This window comes from Pithys albifrons, chromosome 11 (assembly GCF_047495875.1).
Source record: "Pithys albifrons albifrons isolate INPA30051 chromosome 11, PitAlb_v1, whole genome shotgun sequence".
Lineage (NCBI taxonomy): Eukaryota > Metazoa > Chordata > Aves > Passeriformes > Thamnophilidae > Pithys > Pithys albifrons.
This window is the reverse complement of record NC_092468.1, coordinates 25,388,086-25,413,579: the sequence shown is the minus strand read 5'-3', so window position 1 is coordinate 25,413,579 and position 25,494 is coordinate 25,388,086. Positions and strand designations below refer to the sequence as shown.

The 25,494-nt window shown below is 50.4% G+C and overlaps 1 protein-coding gene across 1 annotated transcript in view; it reads left to right on the top strand.

Moving 5' to 3' along the window:
* The window catches only part of RSRC1 (arginine and serine rich coiled-coil 1), a 107,881-nt gene that overhangs the window by 68,480 nt on the left and 13,907 nt on the right, over window positions 1-25,494 (top strand). Inside the window, exons 7-8 of the mRNA XM_071566013.1 lie at window positions 908-959; window positions 24,071-24,139. Of these exons, the coding sequence (XP_071422114.1) occupies window positions 908-959; window positions 24,071-24,139 (121 nt within the window). The remainder of the gene's footprint in view (window positions 1-907; window positions 960-24,070; window positions 24,140-25,494) is intronic.

Sequence of the window (25,494 nt, the reverse complement as noted above, 5' to 3'; positions counted from 1 at the left end):
AGGGTTTATTTTGCACCTTGAGCCCAACCTCACCCTGGTGGTGTTTCCCCCACCCACCATTCCAGCAGTTTGAACTTTCCTGAGGGTCTCTCTCAGTGTTGGCACTTCGTGGTGTCCTCAGTCAGTGCTGACCCCCCAGCTGGTCCTTCCCACCCACTGCTGCCAGCTCCTTCCAGGCTGAGTGGGGTTCTCAGCTGACATCATCCTTGGCCTTTTCCCTCCCATTGTTGGCCTCACCCTCCAGCTGGAGGAGCATTTTCTGGGGCCAAGTCAGTGCCCTCTGTGTCCGTGCCCCCCCAGTGTCCATGCCCCCTTGGTGTCTGTGCCCCCCCTTGGTGTCCGTGCCCCCCCTTGGTGTCCGTGCCCCCCCTTGGTGTCCATGCCCCCCCCGGTGTCCATGCCCCCCCCGGTGTCCATGCACCCCTCGGTGTCCATGCCCCCTCGGTATCCGTGCCCCCCCCCCCCCCCGGTATCCATGCCCCCCCGGTGTCCATGCCCCCCCCCGGTGTCCGTGTCCCCCCCCCCCCCCCCCCCCGTGTCCTTGCCCCCCCAGTGTCCGTGCCCCCCCGGTGTCCGTGCCCTCCATGCACTCCTTGGGGATATTGATTGATGGCAAGGGCATGAGTGTTGGGTTCTCCTCTGGGTGGGTGATGCCCACCAAGCTGGGGGGCCCAGGGAGGGTTTGGGTGCCAGCCCTGCAGTGCTGCTGCTGCTCAGGGGGGTCCTGGTGCCACAGCACCACAGGGACAGGGTTCCTGGTTCCTTTGGAGGATCTGTTTGGTCATTCCTGACTCAGTCCAGCTGCAGGTCCTGGGCTGGTGGAGCAGAAGCTCCTCATGGGGAATGTTGGAGCTTCCATGTGGTGTCCCAGCACTCCTGGGGCTGATGGCCAATGCTCTCTTTGCAGACTCCTGCGGAACAGGCCAAGGCCAGGCTGCAGCTGGTCCTGGAGGCAGCTGGTGAGTAACATCCTCTTCTTCCAAAACAGGGAATTTCTGTGATATCAGGTTGTCATTTTACCAGTTTGGGGCAAATGTTGGGTCTCCAGAACTCCCTCAAGTCTCAGGTTAAGATGAAACTGGTTTGCATCCTCATTGGCACTTGGTAAAGCCCTCCCAGGAAACAGAAACAAGGGATATTTTACACTTGGGACTCACCTGTTTGTCCTCTGGCTCTGCTGCTACTGAGACTTTATTCTGTGCCCTCCAAAATTCGGGTTTATTTTTGTCATTTTCTTTCTTTTTTTTTGTCTTTTTTTTTCTTAGAACTGATTTGAATTAGTACATTTATATATTTACATTTGGATTTATTTATTTATTTGAAGTGATGCCAGGCTTTCCAAAAGGCTTTTCCAAAGCTTTCCAAGAGGTTTTTCCAAAGCTTTCCAAAAGGCTTTTCCAAAAGGTCTTTCCAAAAGGCTTTTCCAAAAGGTCTTTCCAAAAGGCTTTTCCAAAAGGTCTTTCCAAAAGGCTTTTCCAAAGCTTTCCAAAAGGCTTTTCCAAAAGGTCTTTTCAAAAGGTCTTTCCAAAAGGCTTTTCCAAAAGGTCTTTCCAAAAGGCTTTTCCAAAGCTTTCCAAAAGGCTTTTCCAAAAGGTCTTTCCAAAAGGTCTTTCCAAAAGGCTTTTCCAAAAGGTCTTTCCAAAAGGCTTTTCCAAAGCTTTCCAAAAGGCTTTTCCAAAAGGTCTTTCCAAAAGGTCTTTCCAAAAGGCTTTTCCAAAAGGTCTTTCCAAAAGGCTTTTCCAAAGCTTTCCAAAAGGCTTTTCCAAAAGGTCTTTCCAAAAGGTCTTTCCAAAAGGTCTTTCCAAAAGGTCTTTCCAAAGGGCTTTTCCAAAGGGCTTTTCCAAAAGGCTTTTCCAAAAGGTCTTTCCAAAAGGTCTTTCCAAAAGGTCTTTCCAAAGGGCTTTTCCAAAGGGCTTTTCCAAAAGGGTTTTCCAAAAGGCTCACACCAAGAGGCAGATCTACAAATTAATTCTTTACAGAAAGAAACATTCCTGGTTTAATTTTCCTGCTCAGCTTTGTCAGTTTGTCCCAGAAGAAGGGAAGCTTTCAGTATTCCATGTATATTGTAATAAATGTAACAAATCCATGTTTTTCTTTTCCTATTTGCATTTTTAACTTACAAGCTGCAATTTCCAGGAAACACCTTTTTTGTTTTCCCTCATTTTCCCCCTTTTGCAAACCTTCTGTTTGAAGGACTATTCCCACATTGCTGGTGTCTGTTTTCCAAAGGAAATCCAGCCTTTTGCATTGCCTGGCTCCCAGTTCATTCCTTGTTCTGCAGAACTTTTAATAAACCCTTGAAACATGTAATTATAAACTAGATGTGACAGCCCTGACCTCAGCAGCACAATGTGTGTGTTCTGCTCCCATCGCTCACACCTCAGGTTTTCATTTCAATATTTGAATTTTAATGTGGCAAAGACAACTCTGGGTTGTACATCAGCATCACGTGGGCTCAAAGTTTCCAAAGCTCAGCAAAGGGCTGTGTCATTGTTGGATTTAAATATTCCCACTGAGGGCTGAGTCGTGGATTGGGGCTGCAAGAGGCAAAGAGACTTCATGGCTTTGTGTTTCTTGCCATCCCAAAGGCAGAGGGAAGTTCTTTTCTGGCTTTATCCAGGTCCTGGTCCTCTCAGGCCATTGGGAGATCCACCTCCCCCTCTCCCCCAAGTCCTGCATTCACTCAGTCATGTTGCAGTTTTATTAAACTGGGATGACAGGCTGTTGTTTCAGTATCTTTTTGTGTGTTTACTCCTTGAAAAATCAGCACTTTTTTCACCTTTTGGTCTTAAAAATGAAAGGTGAATTTGGGTTAGGCCATTACCCAGCAGCTGTTCCAGGAGTTCAGCACGAGCAGGGTCATTGCTGTTGGATTTCATGGGATATAATTTAATTTAAACCTGTCCTTGGGAATGATGAATGAGGCTGTTTGTGTGTGCAGGGCTCGAGACAGACTCCATCCCAAACCTGGGAATAACCTGGAGGATGTCTGGCTCTGCACCTCATGGGAATTGCTCCAACCCCCCTGAATGGGACAAAAAGCTGTGCTTTATTCCCAGTGGATTCTCTCCTGGATGTGGCTGGTATGGACACTCTGCTCCTCCATGGTTTGGACAAACAAAAACCTGTTTGGGGCTCAAAATTACCAATGAGTGTTGGAGAGACATTTGGGATGGTCCCATCCTGGTTCATCCCTACTGACATCATGGAATGGTTTGGGTTGGAAGGACCTCAAAGCCCACCCAGTGCCACCCCTGCCCTGGGCAGGGACACCTCCCACTGTCCCAAGGTGCTCCAACCTGGCCTGGGACACTCCAGGGCTGGGGCAGCCACAGCTGCTCTGGGCAATTTCTTGGATTTCTTGTCTTTATTTTCCTCTCCGAGTTTCCCTTTGGCAGATATGGAGGATCTGGGGAAAATCTGCTTTTAGAATTTAACTTGGTTATTATTTTAGGAACTAACATTTGCTTTCTCTTAGAGAGAGGAGTGAGTAAGGAGTGAAAGTGGCTCTTCTTAATGAATTTACATTTTCTGGTGCATTTTGGAGACTGGAATTGTTACTTCTGGTGTCTCATTGTGGGAGAGCTGTGAAAATAAAAGAGTGGGAGGGAGGGGGCAGGTGGGCATTGTGCCACCCAGGGAATGCAGTGCTGGCCAGGAGGTTTGTCTGCAGGTCCTGTGATCACACTGGTTTGTGAGAGGATTTTTTATTGCAGGTGCAGATCAATGGCAGGGCCTGAAACCCTCCCCTTGAATCCTCGGGGCAACTGATTGTGCTTTGTCAGAGTGCAAGTTGTTGGGTCTCTGCTGTAAACTCTGTTCCTGTGGCTGCCCTGAGTGGGCTCTGGGGGCACTGAGTGGGCTCTGGGGGCACTGAGTGCCAGGAGCCCCAGGCAGGCTGTGCCAGGAGCCCCAGGAACGCTGTGCCAGGCTCACCATTGGGCAGACTCTGCCAGGAGCCCTGGGAAGGCTGTGCCAGGCTCACCATTGGGCAGGCTGTGCCAGGAGCCCCAGGAACGCTGTGCCAGGCTCACCATTGAGCAGGCTGTGCCAGGCCCTGGGAAGGCTGTGCCAGGCTCACCATTGGGCAGACTGTGCCAGGAGCCCTGGGAAGGCTGTGCCAGGCTCACCATCGAGCAGGCTGTGCCAGGAGCCCTGGGCAGGCTGTGCCAGGCTCACCGTCGGGCAGGCTGTGCCAGGAGCCCCAGGCAGGCTGTGCCAGGCTCACCATCGAGCAGGCTGTGCCAGGAGCCCCAGGCAGGCTGTGCCAGGCTCACCATCCAGCGGGCTGTGCCAGGAGTTCTGGGAAGGTTGTGCCAGGCACATCATCAGGCAGTCTGTGCCAGGAGCCCCAGGCAGGCTGTGCCAGGCTCGCCGTTGGGCAGACTGTGCCAGGAGCCCTGGGAAGGCTGTGCCAGGCTCACCATCGAGCAGGCTGTGCCAGGAGCCCCAGGCAGGCTGTGCCAGGCTCACCATCGGGCAGGCTGTGCCAGGCTCACCGTCGGGCAGGCTGTGCCAGGCTCGCCATCGGGCAGTCTGTGCCAGGAGCCCCAGGCAGGCTGTGCCAGGCTCGCCGTTGGGCTGGCTGTGCCAGGAGCCCTGGAAAGGCTGTGCCAGGCTTGCCATCGAGCAGGCTGTGCCAGGAGCCCCAGGCAGGCTGTGCCAGGCTCGCCGTTGGGCTGGCTGTGCCAGGAGCCCTGGAAAGGCTGTGCCAGGAGCCCCGGGCAGGCTGTGCCAGGCTGGCCATGGAGCAGATGTCAAGCAGGCAGTAGCTGCATGTTAATGTGGGAGGGTGGGTGTTTAAGCCCCTCTCAAGTGTGTTGCAGGCGGGCCCTGCAGCCCCAGCCACAAAGCTCCGGCCCCTGGGAGGTTCCCACCAAAGCCCTTTCTCTGTGCCGCTCTATATGGACTCTCTCAAGTCGGTGCAAAGCAGATCATCCCTGGGCTAATGCTCGGCAGCCTTTGTTGCCGGGCTCTGGAGGGCTGTAATTAGGCCTCCTGGCAGGCCCTGGCGGCCAGTTAATGGTCAGATGGAGTTTCTCTGGGGCACTGGGGCTTTGTGCGCAGCCCGGCTCGGGAGCCCCTCGGGGTCACCTCCTGCCACGCCGCGCTTTGTGGCGCTGCCCCGAGCAGCTCCCCTTGACCAGCGCGCCACAATCGCCGCCTAATCCCCAGTGTCAACAGAGGATTTAGCTCAGCTTCTGTCACTTACAGTTGCCAAACCACTTGGGTGTCTGGGAGTCCCTCCCAGCCTGCGTTACCCGCGGCAGGACGGGCAGGTTGGGGCTCAGCGCGGCTCTGGTTGCTCAGGTTGGGGAAAGTTTCTCCTCCTTCACCTCCCAAACTCAGCCCGGCAAAGCCCAGAACTGCTCAAATCACACCTCCCTTTGGCCCAGGGCACCAGTGGCTTCTCACAGAGATTAACCCAGGCATGAATATTCCAAACCTGTCAATAAATGCCTCTGAAAGCACAGGTGGATGTTTCCAGCTATCAATATTCCTGCCCCTTCCAAAGGCTCCAAAGCATTTCCAAGGGGCGAAGCAGAAATTTCTTACTTTCCGTATAAAGGCTCTGACAAAAGGCAATTGATCTGGATTTTCAAAGGTCCAGAGTTGAAATAAGTGACTGATGTATTTTTGGAATCTGCATTTCAATCTCTGGCTGAAAGAGCAGTCAAGAATGGGGTGGGTTTGTGCAAAGAATTCATCCTGGAGTTTATTTAAAGGGAACTTCGGGGCTGAGGCACCGATGGCACATTAACAATCCACAGCAAAACTGGGGGAATACAAATCCCAGGCATTAAACACTGATCTCTTGGGCTGAAATTCTGGATATTTAACTCATTATCTCGGAATTGCACCATCAAATTGCTGCCTTTAATTCCGTGTCTTTATTGCATTCTACATATTCCTTAGAGGGAAAATCATGGAATGCAGCAAGTCCTTTGGTCTTGGCTGTTGTAAATAAAAATGTTTTCTAATTCCTACAGCTTCTCTTTTATTATTGAGGAGAGAAATCCTGATTTGCACTCGTTGCCTGATAAATACAGTTCAATATGCTCTGCTTTTGGGCATCAAAATGGCTCATAACAGATGTGGCTGAAAGGACCACATACGTCGAGTGTATGATTTTAGTCTGGTGGAACTAATAGGATCACTTGGTACTTTATAGATTCTTGCTTTTCTTCTGCTTTAATAAAAACTGGTTAGTTAAATAGCTTGGCCTCTGCTTGGCTCCTTTCTGGCTGTGCTGAGCAGGAAGGGGCAGGTGGCAGGAGGGAAAACTCCCTTTATTGGGGCTTCTTTTCAGCTGCCAAATTTATGAAATGGTTATGGATTTGTGGTTTGGATGGTGCTTTTCCTGCAGTTTTGCTGTTTGTGTTTTTCCCACTGGAAACTCCGTGGCCTTCCTTTGAATTCTGAATTCTGCACTGAATTTGGGGGGGATGGACTCGTGTGTTGCTGCACAGACACAAAGGAGGAAACAACACTGACAATATTTCACTGGTGGAAATTTAAAACTAATTCTGCAAATAATTCTTGCCCCAGAAATTGTAACAATTTGTTCTTATAACAGGCTTAAAATTTGCTGAATATTGAGAAAGAGGTTAATGCAGTTGCTCTGTGGGTGTGCTTGGTTTGCTTTTTTATGAAATTCTTATTTCTCTCCATTTCAGGGAGTTGCTTTGAGTAGTGTTGACACTTTGGATAAATGAATTTTACTTCTATTTGTATAAAATGATCTGGTAAAGGGACTGGAGCTGGACCAAGGGTTGGACTTGATGATCTCGGAGGTCTTTTCCAACCCAATCCATTCTATGATTCTGTGATTCTATGAAAAATCTCAGTTTGGAGAGCAAAACTTTGTTGTTAAATCACCTTTTCTCTCTCTGCCAACCCTGGATGTGGGTTCTAGAAAGGATTTGGGGCTGTTTGTGCAGCATTCCTTGGATCTCCAGCCATGGGGAGGAGTTTTCATCCATAGTGAGTCTTGCCCAGTCAGGGAAGTTGGTTACAATTCTCTGTCTCATCTTTGGAGATGGAAGATTTTAGAATTAGAGAATCCAGGAGTGGCTGAGATTGGAAGGGCCTCAAAGCCCACCCAGTGCCACCCCTGCCATGGGCAGGGACACCTCCCACCAGCCCAGGGTGCTCCAAGCCCTGTCCAACCTGGCCTGGGACACTCCCAGGGCTGGGGCAGCCACAGCTGCTCTGGGCATCCTGTGCCAGGGCCTGCCCACCCTCCCAGCCAGGAATTCCTTCCCAATATCCCATCTCACCCCACCCTCTGGCAGTGGGAAGCCATTCCCTGTGTCCTGTCCCTCCATCCCTTGTCCCCAGTCCCTCTCCAGCTCTCCTGGAGCCCCTTTGTGCCCTGAAGGAGCTCTCAGGTCTCCCTGGATCCTTCTCTTCTCCAGGTGAACATCCCCAACATTCCCAGCCTGTCTTCCTAGGAGAGATTTATCCTGTTGTTGAAAACTGGCTAATTTAGGAAATCAGTCCAATTATGGAGTTAATGAACCAGTTTCTGGGGCAGCTGCTGATTCCCACGCAGCAGATTTTGGTGTCAGAAACCATTTCAGTGACATCAACACACAGAGAACTTGAGACAAACTGAGCCCTGTAAGAATTCAGCTGTTCCTTGGAGCAATCCAGAACATTCATGTTGGAATAAACTTCTGGCAGCTCCTTTTCCCCCTCTGTGTGTCTGGGAGTTGCAGGTGTTTTCAGCCTGGATTTCAGGGGTTGCAGAGGGTGTTGGAGCTCCCATGGGTGGGCAGTGGGCACCACCCTGAGCTGCACAGCTGGCACAGGAGTCCCTTCCTCCATCCCTCCATCCATTCTTGCTCCTGAGCTTTGGCAAAGCCCCAGAATCTCCCTGGAGCACAAAAATCCAGGGATTTCTGCATGCAAAGTGACAACTGTAGAGAAAAGTCATTACCCCAAGTAATTATTATTTTAACATATCAGTGGTCTTGTCCTTACAAAATGTGTAATTTTTGAGGTGCAGCTGGTTTGTGTCACTGGTGAGCAAAGGGAACACTTGGAGACCAATAATTAATTAAATAATCAATTCGACTTCCTGATTGCTCAAAAAACCCCAAGATTTTAATTAAATGGAGGTTGAGAATAAAAGGTGTTTGAAAGTAAATAATTCCCTTTTGCTATTTATCTAATCATTCTCTTGGTGTTTAAAAGCTGTTCACTTCAGGAGCCTCTTTTAGGTTCTTACAAGAGATTAAAAAAGAATTTCTTTGAACCGTTTCTGTAGAATGTCTTATTTATTTTCCAGATTAAGCAGCCAAGGAGTCATTGCAGGGAGGCCACACTGCAAACCAGAGCCTGTAAATAGACTTTACAGTATCTTTATTAGTTAATGAACATTTATTGGCCTCAGGAATAATTCTAAAGCTTTTGGAGTTTCTGTTTTTTTTGTGAGAGACCTTTTTTTCTGTGCTACCAGAAGTATCTCAGCCTGACATGAGAACTAATGGGCTTCAGTCCTATTGCAGCATATGGGTAGATGATTCTGATGCAAATCTCTCTGCTAATTATGTGCAGATGAATCTTTCAGTCCTGCTCTTGATCTCAAGTCAAAGACAATTTTTCAGTTACCTGAAGTTTTATATCAACTCCTATTTAGCAACTGGTAATTTAATTACCCACTGCTCTGGCTGTGGAGACCAGATGGGGTTGTGGGGCTGGTTTGTGCTTTGGGATGACTTTGGGGGGCTGTTTTTCTGTAATACTGATGGGCAGTATTTGTGTGTGCCCTTCTCAGGCTCTGTGCCCCTGTCCCTGGGCAGTGCCAGGGCTGGGCTGGGCTCAGGGCAGTGCCAGCCAGGACAGTGTCCCTGGGGGTTGTTCACTCTGAGTGTCTTGGGGTGTTCCTCTCCCTTCACTTGGGGTTTTCTACAGGTGACAGTGGAAAGTGTTTAATAGCCTGGATACAAATGGGAGTTACAGGATGGATGCCCAGAAGGGCTGCAGGGTGCCCCTCCTGCCCAGCAGCACCAGCTCTGGCTGGTGGGCACTCAGTGGTGCTCCTGTGTCTCTGATTTCCACATGGGAAATGTGCTGGAATCTTTCCCTCACCTGAAGGGAACCTCTGGTTGAGATTAAATTAAATTAGATGCCCAGAGAGGCTGTGGCTGCCCCAGCCCTGGGAGTGTCCCAGGCCAGGTTGGGCAGGGCTTGGAGCACCCTGGGCTGGTGGGGGGTGTCCCTGCCCTGCCCACTGTGTGGGGTTTGAGGTCCTTCCAACCCCAACCATTCCATAATTCCCTGGATTTGCCTGACATGCTGCCACTGATGGGTTTTGGCTCATGGTGCCCTTTTGAGGTGCTGCAGCAGTTTGAGGGACTTTCAATGACTTACCCACAGCCCTGGGGGGTCTGGGGTGGACTGAGGGGCCCTGTGTGACCATCTCCATTCCCTCCTTGACCCCAGCCTGAGATTAGAAGCTGTAATCAGTAATTAGTGCCCTGTCAGCTGTTACTTTCCATGGGGAGGGAACCCCAGGGCTGCCCAGGAATCCACAGTGTGGAGAGTGGAGTGAGGGTCCCTCAGCTGAGGGGTGGAATTCACTAGTACTGTATTTAAAAGACAGAGGTTTAATCCTTCCATCATTTTCCTGAGCTGTTCCACAGCAAGTGGAAATGAAAACCTGCTGGTTTTGTGCTTTTCACATCCCTCCCTTTGGGAAAACCTGGAATTCAGGGACCCTGCCCTGGGTTCAGTGGCTGTGCAGCTCCTGGAGATCGTGTTCTGTGCCCATGTGATCATCCTATAAACCATATAAATTAATTCTTTCAACAGCAGCATTTAATAGGGGTGCTGAAATTCCTGGCTGAGTTATTGGCAGAGCATTTATCACAACTTTATTAACCTGCAGGACTGAGGGTGCTGCTTTCTTGGGGTGGTTTCGCTGGCTCGTGTTTGCTTTGTTGGCCCCAATGAGTGCAATTAGAACAAACAATCTCCCAGTCATTTGCAATCAAGGGCTGATTAATGGGGTTTGCTTTCACAGCCATTATTCATTCACCAACACCTGATATCTTTCCCATAAACAAATTGTGTTTGTCCAAATTAAGCAATGAAATGAAGCATTTGATGGGTTTCTGATTGACCCTTCCAGCTCGGAGCTCATCCATCACCATCGGAACCCTCCGAGCTCCTGGGTGGGTTTGGGATGGGCTCATTAGTGCTCCTGCAAGCCAAACTCTGGGATTGGAGGAATTTAGGGATTCCCATTGGAGCAGGGCATTTTCATTGGGATGAAACACCTTCCTGGCCCATCAGGCTGGGGGTGATGGTGAGGTGGTGACCCAATAAACCCTAAAATGCAGCAGAGACTTTTCCAGTCCTGTTGGACTTCCCTAAGGCTGATTGCCCATCATTTCTAGGAATTTTGGGGTGGTTTCAGGGGAGTTCTTGTGCTTCTGCAAACATGGAGAGGCCACAGAGCTGCTTAAAGAGAAGATCCCCAATGTATTTTAAGCAGGCAAAGCATCTTCCCTCATCCTTATGGGACCAATGGGAAGAATTTCTATTAAAATAGGCAATTTTTCCTTTTTCTTGTTTACACATCTTTATTTTATGAATATTTAATATCTGTATTTTTTAAAGAATTGTCCTGGGGGTGTTTGGTAACTTCAGTTGTTGTGGAAGGATTTTATAGGACATTTTTTGCCCATCATCTCATGAAAAGCAGACTTTAAACTTCTGTAATAATAAGAGCCCTTTATATTTTAAAATGCTACAAGTGCTGTTGTTCTGAGAGGTTTTAGGGTTTTAGCTGTCTGAAGAAAAGGGGTTTTCATTTGCTCTTTAAAATTTAATTAGAGGCTCTGTACAAAAGGTTGAAACGAGTAGTCCCTTAATTCATTGGAAAACAGACATTTCCCACAACCCTCTGGAGCCAGGCTGGGAATGCTGGGGGGGCTCACCTGGAGAAAAGAAGGATCCAGGGACACCTGAGAGCCCCTGAAGGGGCTGCAGGAGAGCTGGAGAGGGACTTGGGATAAGGGATGGAGGGACAGGACACAGGGAATGGCTTCCCACTGCCAGAGGGTGGGAGAGATGGGATATTTGGAAGGAATTCCTGCCTGGGAGGGTGGGAAAGAGAAGCTGTGGCTGCCCCATCCCTGGGAGTGTCCCAGGCCAGGCTGGATGGGCTTGGAGCAGCCTGGGCTGGTGGGAGGTGTTCAAGTTGTATATTGTATGTATTAATATTTTATCTGAAGACAAATGAGTACCTTCCATTTGAGGAACTTCCCTTGCAGCTCAAATCCCCTCTGGATCCACTCTGGGAGCTTCACCCAGTAACAGGTGAAGGGGCATTAAAGGTTCTTGGCAAACACCCCCCAAAGGTGTGATGAGCAAACCTTCAGTGCCTGCCCAGAGCTGGGTGTGCCTCTGGCATCCCACACTCCTCGTGCCTGGGCTGGGAGGGAGCCCTGGACAACCTTCCTCTGATCCTAAACCAGAGAGTGGGAATGGGAGAGAGAACAGCTGGGAGTTCAAATTCCCCCTGGGTGCTTTCTAAGAACATGGTAAGTGGCAAGGCAGTGTCTGTTCTGTGTTTGAGCAGGTTGTTGGCAGATATGGACCACAGTGGTGTACACACAGATACAGGGGTAGTTCTCAGCCTTTTGTTTTAAAATTAATAGCTGGGCTTTCTTTTCACACTCTTCCAGGTGTGAAGCCAGGATGGTTCCCCCTGAGCTGGATCTGCAGCCACGTGGGCATCAAAGGATTGCACCTGATCCTTTGGAAAGGGCAGAACTGGGTCTTTAATAAGAGGCCACAGTAATGAAAACTTGTGTCCTTTGCCACATCCCTTGTATTGATTACCCCAGCAAGGAAAAAAGAGGTGTTTCAAAACACAGCTTATGTGAAAAATCAAATTAGGTGCTTTAATGTCAGATCCTCCCTTTAATTCCTGTTCTCTTGCTCCTCTCTGTGGGTACAGTGTAATTTATTATTGAAGATTTCTGGACAGGCTCCTTTGTTTAAGCCATCAAGTATCTCTTTATGTTCTTAAAACACCCAATAAAACTATTTAATCAGGGTGTTTTCTTAAAGCTTTTGAGCATTTGACACTGTTGATCTTCAGCACTTGGAGAGTGTTCTCTGAAAAGTGTGAATGATTTTGTAGTGATGGAGCTCTCTGAGCAAGAGGAAATTGTGATTCCATGGGCATGAAGGCAGGAAGGGAAGGGCCCATCATGGATTCCTCAGTTCTTTATGGAAAATGGGTTATTCCTGTTCATGTTGTGAAAGAACAAGTGTTGGAACCCTGAGCTGAGCCTGGAGCTCTGTGGGGATGGAGCTGTCCAGGCTCAGGAGCATTAATTAATTAGACCAGTGGGGATTAACTAAGGGCCAGTCCATGTTGTTGTGTGTTTACAGGACTCTGGGAGGGGAAGCAGCACCGGCTGCATTTCCTGGGATATCCAGGGGTTTAATAGAAATAACTGGCACTGGAGGTGGGAATGGCTGGAGCTGTGCCCAGAGCTCCTGCCAGGCAGTGCCCTGGTGTGTCCTGAGCAGTGTTTGCCCCTGGCTGGGGCAGGATGCAGAGGGGCAGCAGGAGCAGTTCTGTGGAGTTGAGCACAGGAATTTCATCCTGGGAAATGGAAGCTGTGGCTGCCCCATCCTTGTAAGTTCATCTTGGACCAGACTTGGAGCACCCTGGGCTGTTGGGAGGTGTTCCTGCCATGGCAGGGGTGGCACTGGATGGGCTCTGAGGTCCTTCCAGCCCAAGGCAGTCTGTGATCCTCACTCAGGTTGATGTCCCCACCTGCAGCTCAGGTTTGGCTCCTGACCTGCAGGAACACTTTGGTTCTGGATTTCCTGCTCTGGAGTGTGGGTGAAGCTCAAGGAGTAAGGAGAGAAGTTGTGGAAGGGTACATGGAGTTCCAGAATCCCAGACTGGTTTGGGGTGGAAGGGACCTCAAAGCCCACCCAGTGCCACCCCTGCCCTGGGCAGGGACACCTTCCATAGCCCAGGGTGCTCCAAGTCTGGTCCAAGGTGGATTTAAACACTTCCAGGGCTGGGGCAGCCACAGCTTCTCTGGGCACCTGTGCCAGGGCCTGCCCACCCTTATCTTGAGAAATACATGACTTTTAATCTATTCTAATATTTTCTTCTGGGCTGTCCCATTTCCAGTACAGGCTGACTTCAAAATCTCACCAACCAACCTTGTTCACAGCATTTTGGTGGTGGGACACACCCTTCCCTGTGCCCTTCCTTGGCACTGTCCCCACCTGGCTGTCCCCGGTCAGTCCCAGGTGGTCCCCATTGCTGTGCCCTTCCTTGGCACTATCCCCACCTGGCTGTCCCCAGTCAGTCCCAGTTGGTCCCCATTCCTGTGCCCTTCCTTGGCACTGTCCCCACCTGGCTGTCCCCGGTCAGTCCCAGTTGGTCCCCATTCCTGTGCCCTTCCTTGGCACTATCCCCACCTGGCTGTCCCCAGTCAGTCCCAGTTGGTCCCCATTGCTGTGCCCTTCCTTGGCACTATCCCCACCTGGCTGTCCCCAGTCAGTCCCAGTTGGTCCCCATTCCTGTGCCCTTCCTTAGCACTGTCCCCACCTGGCTGTCCCCAGTCAGTCCCAATTGGCCCCATTGCTGTGCCCTTCCTTGGCACTGTCCCCAGTCAGTCCCAGTTGATCCCCATCCTGTGCCCTTCCTCAGCACTGTCCCCAGTCAGTCCCAGTCAGTCCCCACTGGCCCATGGCCCCCCTGGCTGTGCCATCACCCTGGGCTGAGCCTGCCCAGTGCTGATCAATGCCCTGCTCTGCAGCAGGCCCCTGGGCAGTGCCCAGCCCTGTGGGTTCTGTGCTGGGCAAACCCAGCCCCAGACAGCCCCTCAGCAGCCCTGGCTGTGCAATCCCCTGAGAACAGCAATTGCTGAGGCCCCTCACCCTGCCCTGACACGATGAGATCCTGATAACCTGCTCAGCCCCTGGGCCCTGGCAGAGCCCTGCAATAACAGCCACAGCTTTGCCCTTGACAAGCCAAACCTCATTTGGAGGGGATAATAAGTATTTACTATTTAGATCAGTGGCAATAAAATTTCTCTGAATGAGATTTTACTGAGCAAATACCAACTGATTGAATTACTGCCTTTAATGGACTGGGGAGACGTGTAAGAACAGCTTGTTGAAGGAGCAGGTTAATGGGTGGCTCTTTCCTTTCTCTTTTTTGGTGTAAAAATGCAAGTTGATTCTTTTTCCAAGTAGAAATTATATCATGGAATCATTAAGGTTGGAAAAAACCTCCAAGACCATCAGGTCCAACTAAACCCAGCACTGCCATGTTCACCTTTCTCACTGGAAAACTTAAGCCAAGCTTTTCATGCACATCCTTTATTCTTCTAATCTTAGAAGTGGATAATAATCCCAAATATTGACAGTGTTGTAGTTGCAGAGTGTTTGGAATCCCTCAGTATTCTGACTGGGAATTTGTATCATCTGGCCCTGTAATAATCTCAGATATTGACTGACTGTGTTATCAGCTCTGCCCTTGCAGTGCCTTGCTCAGGGATGGCCAATCTGCCTTCTCTCCTCTCCTGGCAATCCCTGCTTGGTGCTCCTCAGCCTTGGCCTTGCCTGTTTGCCCACTTGGTCCAATGTGCTCCACCAGAACTTTTAAACCCAGGCATTTATTTGAAATCCACGGAGAGATGCAACACTCCAGGGAAGAGCCGGAGCATCCCAGTTCCTCTGGGAATTACTGACCTGCTGGCTCAGAGCTGCCCAGCCTGGTGTGTGCCAGGGCTGTGCAGCCTCCTCTCTCTCCATGCAGCCCTGAATTCCAAGCTGGAGAGCCTGGCAGGGCTCCAGGAACGATCTGCCCTTCCCGGGGAAGATAAATTGTTTGTTTTCAGCAGCATTTCTTCGTCTTCATCACTTAATCGGGAATGAGATTTTACAGCAGCCACTGAATATTTAAGCAATATATTTACCTCTTTTATCCTGGGGGAGTATTTAATACTGCTGAGTACAGTAAATGATTGCAGCAGTTAAGGAGACAGGCTGAGAAGGGAGAGTTTCCCGTCCTTTCTGCCGCTGGAATGAGCTCGGCGCTCTCGGCGTTCCGGCTCCGCATTCCCGCTCCCAATTCCCGCTGCAATCCAGGGTGTCTTGGCGTGGGCTGGGAGTCCTTCCCACAAATCTTTCCTTGACACACACTCCCCCTTTTGGTGCCAGATGTCAAGTTCTTTTGGATCCCTTTGGATTCCACAAATCCCACCCCTTCCCTGCGCCCCCAAGTTTCTCCCTTGGCTCCTGGATTTCCAATTCCAAGTCTTTGTGGATTAACACCATTTGGGGCTAATGCTCAAGGAGAGCTTTTTCACTGAAATAATTTTAATAATGGTTATATTTTAAGCAAGTAAGCATTTTTGAAGTACTGTCATTTATTTGTGAAACTGTGGAGGAGCTGTTACATTTCCTTCTCCTTTCCCAAGCTCTTCCTTCCTCTTCCCTTGAGGAAGAGAAAGCTCTTCTTTCCTCTTTAACTTAAGGAAATGGCCTCAAGTTGCACCAGGAGAAGTTTACATTAGATTGTAGGAACAATTCCTTCATGGACAGGGTGGTCAGGGGTTGGAAGAGCTGCCCAGGGACATGTTGGAGTCACCACCCCTGGAAGGGTTCATGGAATGTGGTGGACGTTGGCACTTGAGGACATGGTGGCGGTTCTGGGTTGACAGTTGGGTTTGGTGATCTTGGAGGTGTTTTCCAACCTCAGTGATATGAAGATTCCATGATTCCAACCCCTTTCCCCAGAAGAAACTCAGTTAGAAGGTACCTTTTAACATTTCCATTGGAACTGTGGAATTATCCTAAGAACTGATTTTCTCTCCAAGACTGAATATCAGAGGAGACAAGAACTGCCTCCAGTTCCAGTTTCCTGAGCTCAGCTCCAGGTTGGGGAGCAGGTCCAAGGGGGAGTTTTTTAGAAGATGTGCAGGTGGGTAAAGCACAGACTGTTCTGTGGAAGAAACCTTTGGAATATTTCCCAGCAGCCCCTGCAGTGAGTCAGGAGCCACAGAAACAATTGGAGCCACTTAATCCTTGGTGTTAAAACATATTTCAGTTGGATGTTTAGATCCAGCCTGTGGGGGGTGGGGAGGCAATGGGAGAAAGAAGGGAATTGGGAGTGCCCTAAATAATAGATGAATGTTCCTGGCCAAGATCTGCTGATTAAGTCTTCGTTAGGATTATTGCTGTCAGTGTGCAGTGCCAGCTGCTCAGCTGGGCTAAGTGTGCCTGGCTCCAGAGAGGGCACTGAGGTTGTGTGCCAGCCTGAGGAACTCACCCTAATTCTGGAAAACAAGGGGGTTTGGGGAGGAGAGTGGTGGAACTGTGGGAGGCTCCTGATGATGACACTGGTTATGGCAGGACCAAAAGGTAAATCACTGTTTGGCTTTCATCATGAAACTCAGGGAAATACTTGGTGTTATTTCATTAGATGTAAATTACTTGTGCTTAAAATCCATCTTAAACCCTTGCATGGATTGAGGGACACTGCATGGGAAACACTGTGGGTGGTGATGTCTGGCACCCATCTCTGCCATTCTTCCCCTAAAGGTGCCACCATGGCCATCACTGGAGCTCCTGGGAGTGAGGGAGGCAGCAATAAATACATTTGATTTTGGAAATGTGTTCCCCACACTGCCACTGCCTGTGCAGCAGGAGGGAAGTGCTGTGGTTTAATGGGGCAGCTCAGTGGAACCCAGTGTGGGGTCTCCTTTGGCCACATTTTAGGGATGTGGCAACAGACCCCATCTCAGAGCTGCTCCTCGGTCACTGCTGAAAACCCAGCCCAACAACTGGTGTCCAAGTAAAGAAAGTCCACTTTGTTCTTCCGTGCCATGAAATTCAGTGGTCAGGCTCTGGAAAACAGGGATGTGGGGAGTCTGTGGGGAGTCTGGAACAGGATGTTACCTGTCCCTCCCACCTTTCCCTTCCCAACAACCCCCATCCCTTATTTTGTCTTTCCCTTCCCACCAACCCACATCCCTTATTTCACCTGTCCCTTCCCACCTTTCCCTTCCCACCAACCCACATCCCTTATTTCACCTGTCCCTTCCCACCTTTCCCTTCCCACCAACCCACATCCCTTATTTCACCTGTCCCTTCCCACCTTTCCCTTCCCACCAACCCACATCCCTTATTTCACCTGTCCCTTCCCACCTTTCCCTTCCCACCAACCCACATCCCTTATTTCACCTGTCCCTTCCCACTTTTCCCTTCCCACCAACCCACATCCCTTATTTCCCTTGTCCCTTCCCACCTTTCCCTTCCCACCAACCCACATCCCTTATTTCCCCTGTCCCTTCCCACCTTTCCCTTCCCACCAACCCACATCCCTTATTTCACCTGTCCCTTCCCACCTTTCCCTTCCCACCAACCCACATCCCTTATTTCCCCTGTCCCTTCCCACCTTTCCCTTCCCACCAACCCACATCCCTTATTTCACCTGTCCCTTCCCACCTTTCCCTTCCCACCAACCCACATCCCTTATTTCACCTGTCCCTTCCCACCTTTCCCTTCCCACCAACCCACGTCCCTTTTCAGCCTATTTTTCCCTCTCGGATTTACATTCCAAACCCCCATTCTTGGAATGACAGTGGAATACCTTGTAGGACCAGCCCACCCCCCGGTTTGCTCTCCTGGTGGTTGCTGTGCCAGCCACCGATGCCACCCTGGCTCCGTGTGCCACCCATGGCCGTGCCCAGTGCCTGTGTGGTGCCATCGCTGCCACTCTGGCTCCATGTGCTGCTGATGGCCGTGCCCAGTGCCCCTGTCGTGCCACTGATGCCACCCTGGCTCTGTGTGCCACCCATGGCTGTGCCCAATGCCCGTGTGACATCACCGATGCCACCCCAGCGCTCCATGTGCCACCCATGGCTGTGCCCAATGCCCATGTGGTGCCACCAATGCCACCCTGGCTCCGTGTGCCACCCATGGCCGTGCCCAGTGCCCATATGGCACCATTGCTGCCACCCTGGCTCCGTGTGCCACCCATGGCCGTGCCCAATGCCCATGTGGTGCCACTGATGCCACCCTGGCTTCATATGCCACCCATGGCCGTGCCCAATGCCCATGTGGTGCCACCAATGCCACCCTGGCTCCGTGTGCCACCCATGGCCGTGCCCAGTGCCCATATGGCACCATTGCTGCCACCCTGGCTCCGTGTGCCACCCATGGCCGTGCCCAATGCCCATATGGCACCATTGCTGCCACTCTGGCTCCGTGTGCCACCCATGGCTGTGCCCAATGCCCATGTGGTGTCACTGATGCCACCCTGGCTTCATATGCCACCCATGGCCGTGCTCAATGCCCATGTGGTGCCATCGATGCCACCCCAGCGCTCCGTGTGCCACCCATGGCCATGCCCAGTGCCCATGTGGTGCCATCGATGCCACCCTGGCTCCATGTGCCACTCATGGCCGTGCCCAATGCCCGTGTGGCACCATCGATGCCACCCTGGCTTCATATGCCACCCATGGCCGTGCTCAATGCCCATGTGGTGCCATCGATGCCACCCCAGCGCTCCGTGTGCCACCCACGGCCATGCCCAATGCCCATGTGGTGCCATCGATGCCACCCTGGCTCCATGTGCCACTCATGGCCATGCCCAGTGCCCGTGTGGCACCACTGATGCCACCCCAGCGCTCCGTGTGCCACCCATGGCCATGCCCAATGCCCGTGTGGTGCCACCGATGCCACCCCAGCGCTCCGTGTGCCACCCATGGCCATGCCCAGTGCCCGTGTAGCGCTGGCAGCGTGGGCAGGGCGGTGGGCACAGGGCTGGGGGCTGGGACAGGCAGCAGCGCTGCTTTGGGATCATTCCAACGCTGGAATAACCCCCCTCACCTTCCCTGCCTGCCTCTAATGAAAGAGAATCGGTGATTGCACCTCGGGCGACGTTGGCGCTTAATGACTCCTCCAAAGGCAGATTTATGAAGCGAGAATTAACTTGGAATGAGGCGTGAATTGGCCCTGACAGGCTGATAGACTGTGACACACATTCTGTGGCAAAACAGACGTAGCTCTAATTGATTATCAATATTTTAAGCAAAGTGATGAAAATAAGCATTAGGTGATGAGGAAGGCAGTGGTGGGGACGCCGGTGGGCGGTGGGGACGTGCCAGCTCTGCCCTTCCTTCCCTTCCCACCACCCCTGGCCCTGCTCCGTCTGCTTTTCCTCACGGATTCCTGGCCAGCATGTTAATATTCTGCCCAGGGATGGACGTGCTTCCCTCTCTCTGGAGGAGTTTTGTTTAATATTTAACCCATTTAGGCTGGAGAATAACTTGGGCTGGTTCGTGGTTGGCAGGTTTGGGGGGTCTCCTCCGTGCTGTGCCCTCTCCTGGCCCTGGGCCACTCCTACCCAGCAGGTTTTCCACAAGCTGCAGCCTGGAAATGGTAACAATTAAAGAAATTAGTGAAAAATTGCCTGGTTGGTGTGAAAAATCTTCACAGATATCTTGGGTATACTCAATATAGGCAAATGTCTTGGTTATACCAAATATGTCAATTATCTTGGTTATACCCAATATAATAATTATATCAAATATGTCGAATGTCTTGGTTATACCCAATATATCCAATGTCTTGGTTACACCAAATATATCAAATATCTTGGTTATACCCAATATATCAATTGTCTTGGTTATACCAAATGTGTCCAGTGTCTTGTTTACACCAAATATGCCAAACATCTTGATTATACCCAATATATCCAATGTCTTGGTTATACCAAATATTTCAAATATCTTGGTTATAAATTAGGACAAGACTAAGGAAACTTCTGTGTCTTGCTTGGTTTTTTCAGTTCAATCACATGGCACTGGATGTGTCATGTACCAAAAACATGTTTAATATTCTGGAACTCCTGCCTGGCTGTGAGGAGTGAGAAATAACCTCCCTCCCCAGGAGGAACCAGTGGGATAAAATCCCCTGGGAGGGGGGAAAGGCTTCCAATAAATGTTGGGCTTACAGGGAATTTTTCAGTGTGCCTGGCAGGGCTGGGGAGGGACAGGGAGCTCTGGACCCACCTCGTGCTCAGGACTCTCCAATATCTGCATTTATTGGGAATTATTTGGAAATTGGGAATCCTCAATATCTGCAATTAGAGTCTGGTGAAATTAAATTATGTGTCATAATTAGAACAGCAATGGCAGGAACTTCTTCTGTTTGGGAATCACAACATAATTAGGCAGGGAAGGGTTTGATGTTCCTGGGGGGACTGGACCAGAGTGATGGATTTATGGAGTCAGTCATGGATTTGTGCAATCACAGCCTCATTTAGGCTGGAAAACCCTCCAGGCTGGGAAGACCTCTAAGAATGTGCTGTTTAAATTTGGGGGGAATGTTCTTATAACACGGGCCAAAAAGGCAAAAATGTAGAAAAGCAGCACAAATGTGGGACAATAAAAATGTGGGTGGTGCTGTCACTTCTCCTTTGGGACCAGTAGGGACTGGACTCTGCTCCTGGTGTTCCTGCCAAAGGAAATCTTGGAGCAGGTGGTTGGTTGGGGCTTGTGCTGGAATTTGTTGGATGTAGAACAGATAATTTTCCATGTCAGGCTCTGAATATTCAGCAGAGAGGATTTCCACCAGCCCTGATAAATTTAATATACCAGAGAAAAACAGCATGTCAATGAAACAGGGCCTTGTAAATTAATAATGAATTCTACTTGTATTTTTCTCTGTGAGTTGACTGAATATTTTATAAGTGCAAATGTGTTTGTGTTTAAAAGAGAAGGGTGAAGTCTTTCTGATGAGTGTCGTGGCTGCTTTGGCTGCCTGTTGGATGGGATGTCCATGTGTGTTTTCTGAGTTTCAGCACCTTCTTTTCCCCAAATACATCTTGTGTTTCCAACTTTGAAGAGCTGGGAAGTCCACAATTGCCTTGAATTAATTTCTTTTCCCGAGTGCCTTGTGGTTTGCAGTTGGTGGGTGTTCTGACACTCCTCTCTTTTGGATTTTGACAGTTCAATGAGTTCCTGGGGTGGGGCTGAGCCTTTTCCATGCACCTTCCCTGCCTCTCCCGTGGTGCAGGGACAGGGCTCTGCTGCAGGGGCTCTTCCCCCAGCTTTGCTGGGCTGCCCAAAATGCCCTTTCCACCCCCAAAACAGCCCCATTTCCACCTTGGAATAATTGTGATTCTTCTGGTTTCTTGTAATGAGCCTCTTTCCCTGGAGCTGTTGTGCCTCTCACAGGGTGAGGCTGCCCAGGATTGGGGCATCACTCCCACCTCCAACCCCCAGGGAGTGGCTGTGCCCCCAGACCTCGAGGGTTCCACCACCCCAGAGCTTCAATAGAGCCAGAGAATCCTGGAATTGTTTAGGCTGGAAAAACCCTCTGAGCCCATCAAGTCCAACCATCTCCCAGCACTGCCAAGGCCACCACTGACCATGTCCCCAAGTGCCACATCCACAGGACTTTGAAATCCCTGCAGGGATGGGGATCCACCCCTGCCCTGGGCAGCTGTGCCAGGGCTGGACAGCCCTTTCCATGATAGAATTTTCCCAATATCCAACCTAAACCTCCCATGGCTTAACTTGAGGCCATTCCCTCTCCTCCTGTCCCTGTTCCTGGAGCAGAGCCCGACCCCTCCCAGCTCCCTCCTCCTGGCAGGGATTGCAGAGCCAGAAGGTCCCCCCTGAGCCTCCTTTTCTCCAGCTGAGCCCCCTCCAGCTCCTTCAGCCCCTCCTGCTGCTCCAGCCCCTGCCCAGCTCCATTCCCTGCCCTGGACAATCCTGTGGGAGCACCAAGGGAGCCACTGAACCACAGAGGAGGGGGAATGAGGTGGGGCTGGAGGGGAACAAGGAGAAGCAGAAAGTGGATGCAGGTTGGGTTTCAGGGAGGAGGACCAAGGTGGGGCAGGAGGAATGAGATGGGGGCAGGAGGAGGATGCAGGTTGGGTTTCAGGGAGGAGGACCAAGGTGGGGGCAGGATGGGGATGCAGGTTGGGTTTCAGGGAGGAGGACCAAGGTGGGGGCAGGAGGAGGATGCAGGTTGGGTTTCAGGGAGGAGGACCAAGGTGGGACAGGAGGAGGTGGGTGTGGTTTGGGTCTGTGGAACCCTCGCTGTGCCCAGGTGGGCACCAATCCATCCTGTGTGCTGGTGTGGGCAGAGAGACCCACCTGGTGGGCAGGATTGGATCCCTCCCAGTGAACTCTGCCAGGCACCCTGGGGTGGCTGTGGGAGCAGGATGGCACTGGGATCGTTTGGGGGAAACATGAGCTGAGTGTTTGACACCACTCAAGGGGTCCAGCTGCAATTACACACATCACCCAAATTGGATTTCCATGGAATTTCCATTATCCCTGTCCTTACCCCAAGGAGGATCAAGTGTAAATGAAGTAAAAGTCTCTGAGTTACCCCTGGTTTGGTTTCACTATCTGATTTAATAGATTCTCATAATGATCTTCAGTGGCAGCAAAGTTTTAATATTTCAGGCCTTTAAATGTTGTCTAAATATGTATCAAAGTGTGGAAAAGGAACCAGGTGTCTGTGTGGGGACTTGGATCATTTTGGATCTCCCTGTTCTAGTTGTGTATTTTAAGGTTGGAGTGACCCCTCACCCTCCTCCAGACCTGGATTGGGTTTTGGGAAATCATTGCTTGGTTCAGAAGGTGGGACCACTAAATATCTGCAAAACTGGCTCAGCTTTTGCCATTTTTGCCACAATTCACAGGGATTTTATGGCCTGGTTTAAACACTGAACTCCTGTTTATTTTTGGATCTTTTGGCCTGGTGATACTTTTGAAAAGTTAATATTTCATCAAGTATAATGTTATTAGAGACTTATTCTCACTTAGTTCCCTCATCAGGCAGTGAGAAGGCAATAAAAGAGAATGACTCCTTTGAGACATTAATGCTTTGGAATAAATGATGTGCTAGAACAGAAATTTAATTAATTTACAGGGTATATTGATAGTCCCTTGTTACTGTGCTGTATATTTTTAATCTTCTTTAACATCTGTAGTAAAGTGTTTGAAACCCCTGCAGTTGAGCAACTGGTAGATAATTAAGTAATAAGGGAAGAGGTTTCTAGAGGGAAAAAGATTCTTTTTAAGGAATATTGTTGTAACATGAGCAAAGGAGCACTGCTGTGATTTGGAGTGAAGAGAAAATTGTGTTCTGCCTAATGAAGTCCTGAGTGTGAGGGGTTGGGCTGCTCTTCCACCTGCAGCTCAGCATCCCAGGAAATGTTGTTTGGTTTCTGCCTTATCCTCGGAATGGCCCTCCTGGATTACTCACTGTGGCAGCAAAGCTCCCTGTTTGGGTCATTCCTCTCTGCTCTGGGGGCACCTGAGGTGAGACATGTGTGTGCCAAGCTAAAAACCTCTCAAAAAATCTCTTGGAAGTTTCATTTCACAAAATGCAAGTGCAGGGATTTGTGTTGAACTGATTTGCAACCAATACTGACCCAACGCTGACCTCAAATCTCCCTCCACACTCCCATTTCTGCTGTTTCTTACCTGCAGTAAAATCTTCCAATAAAACACCTGAGGAGCCACGTCCTGCTCTCCCAGGCACGTGTGGATTTTCTGTGGGATCTGCAAAAAGGAATCTCAGGCTGGGCTTGAACCTCGGGGGATGTTGTTTGGCAACAGGTTGTTGACAGCCCATCCCTGGGAGTGTCCCAGGCCAGGCTGGACAGGGCTTGGAGCAGCCTGGGCTGGTGGGAGGTGTCCCTGCCCAGGGCAGGGGTGGCACTGGGTGGGCTCTGAGATCCCAACCCAGACCATCTCGGGGTTCCATGTGCTGTTTCAGATGGATAATGGGAAGGAATTCCTGACTGGGAGGGTGGGCAGGCCCTGGCACAGGTGCCCAGAGAAGCTGTGGCTGCCCCAGCCCTGGGAGTGTCCCAGGCCAGGCTGGACAGGGCTTGGAGCACCCTGGGCTGGTGGGAGGTGTCCCTGCCCAGGGCAGGGGTGGCACTGGGTGGGCTTTGTCCCTTCCACCCCAAACCACTCTGTCATTCTGTGATTTTATGAGATAAATTAACTCATTCTAACAGTTGTTGTTTTCCTTTTAGCTAAAGCAGACGAAGCACTGAAGGCCAAGGAGAGGAGTGAAGAGGAAGCCAAGAGAAGAAAGGAGGAAGGTAATGGATTTTTGTGGAATTCAGTGACAAACTAAAGCCCAGCAAGTCAGAAATTATTGTTTTTAAGGGTCCAGGCTCCAGTGGGATGGTGGGATTTTCCTGCAGAGGCAGCTGACAGTTCATTTGGGAGCTCAGTCCCTGTGATGTCACGACATGAGTTAATGTGATCCTTGATGATTTCCTTACAAGAGATAACTCAGGAAAATTCCCCTTCTGACTCCATGGCTGCCATGGATTTCATTCCAAATCCAAACGTTCTGATCATGCAGGAGTTTCCTTTGGGATTGTGGGATGCTGAGAGGGATTCATTGCTGCTCCAGGTTGGTCCTTCTTGGAGAGGGCACTTCTGGTACTGCAGAAGGAAAGGCAAGAGGGAAAGCAGGATCTCCCACATGCCTTGGGAAGGAACGGGAAGGGCACTTGGAATTCTGGCTGGAAAAGGGACCAAACCACCCGGCTGTGGATTCCTGGAGTTTGGAGCCATCCAGCTGTGCTGGGCCCATGGGGAGCCTCCACCTGGAGGAATCCCAGAGCCAGGCCCTGGCTGTTGGGATGAGGGGGTTGGATCCCACTGGCACCGATTTACAGGGAATATTGGGAAGAAAATGTGGAGTTTTTCCCTTCCATGCCATTGTGAGTGGCACATGTGGTACCAATTGCTCTGCCAACAGGGACTGGGAAGGGGGAGGATGGAAAGGGAAGAAAAAGGGGCTGTTTGTGACTTGGGAACAATGGGAATTTACAGGGAAACTGGAGGGAAACTTCTTTTCCATTTAATAATAAACCCTCTAAAGACTGTGCTGTGGTGGCTTTGAAGAAGTTGTGACTGTTCTGAAATGAGCAGAAAATGTTTCCTCAGGAGAAGCTTCTTCACTCAAAGTCATCAGTTTGCTGAGGAATTAGTTCCTAATTAGGAATAAAATGGTTTATTTTCACTGGAAAACAAAAGGTCTTATTAAATTGTGTATGAAGTGTTTAAGCATCCCAAGGCATCCCAATGTAAGAAATCCAGGGAAACTGCACACTGGGAAACTCCAGGTTTAGGGAAGTTTATGTCCATGAGGATTTAAAATTCCAGGTGTAGGTGGATTTGTGCTCCACGTGGATTTAAAATTCCAGTTGTGGGCAGGTTTGTGCCAGGGACAGAATCAGTGCAGGGATGCCAGGAGGGATGGAGGAAAATGAGTGCTGAAGGTTTAATTAAGTGTGGCAGGACACAGGGAATGGCTTCCCACTGCCAAGGGCAGGGTTAGGTGGATACTGGGAAGGCAATTCCTGGCTGGGAGGGTGGGCAGGGCCTGGCACAGGTGCCCACAGCAGCTGTGGCTGCCCCATCCCTGGGAGTGTCCCAGGCC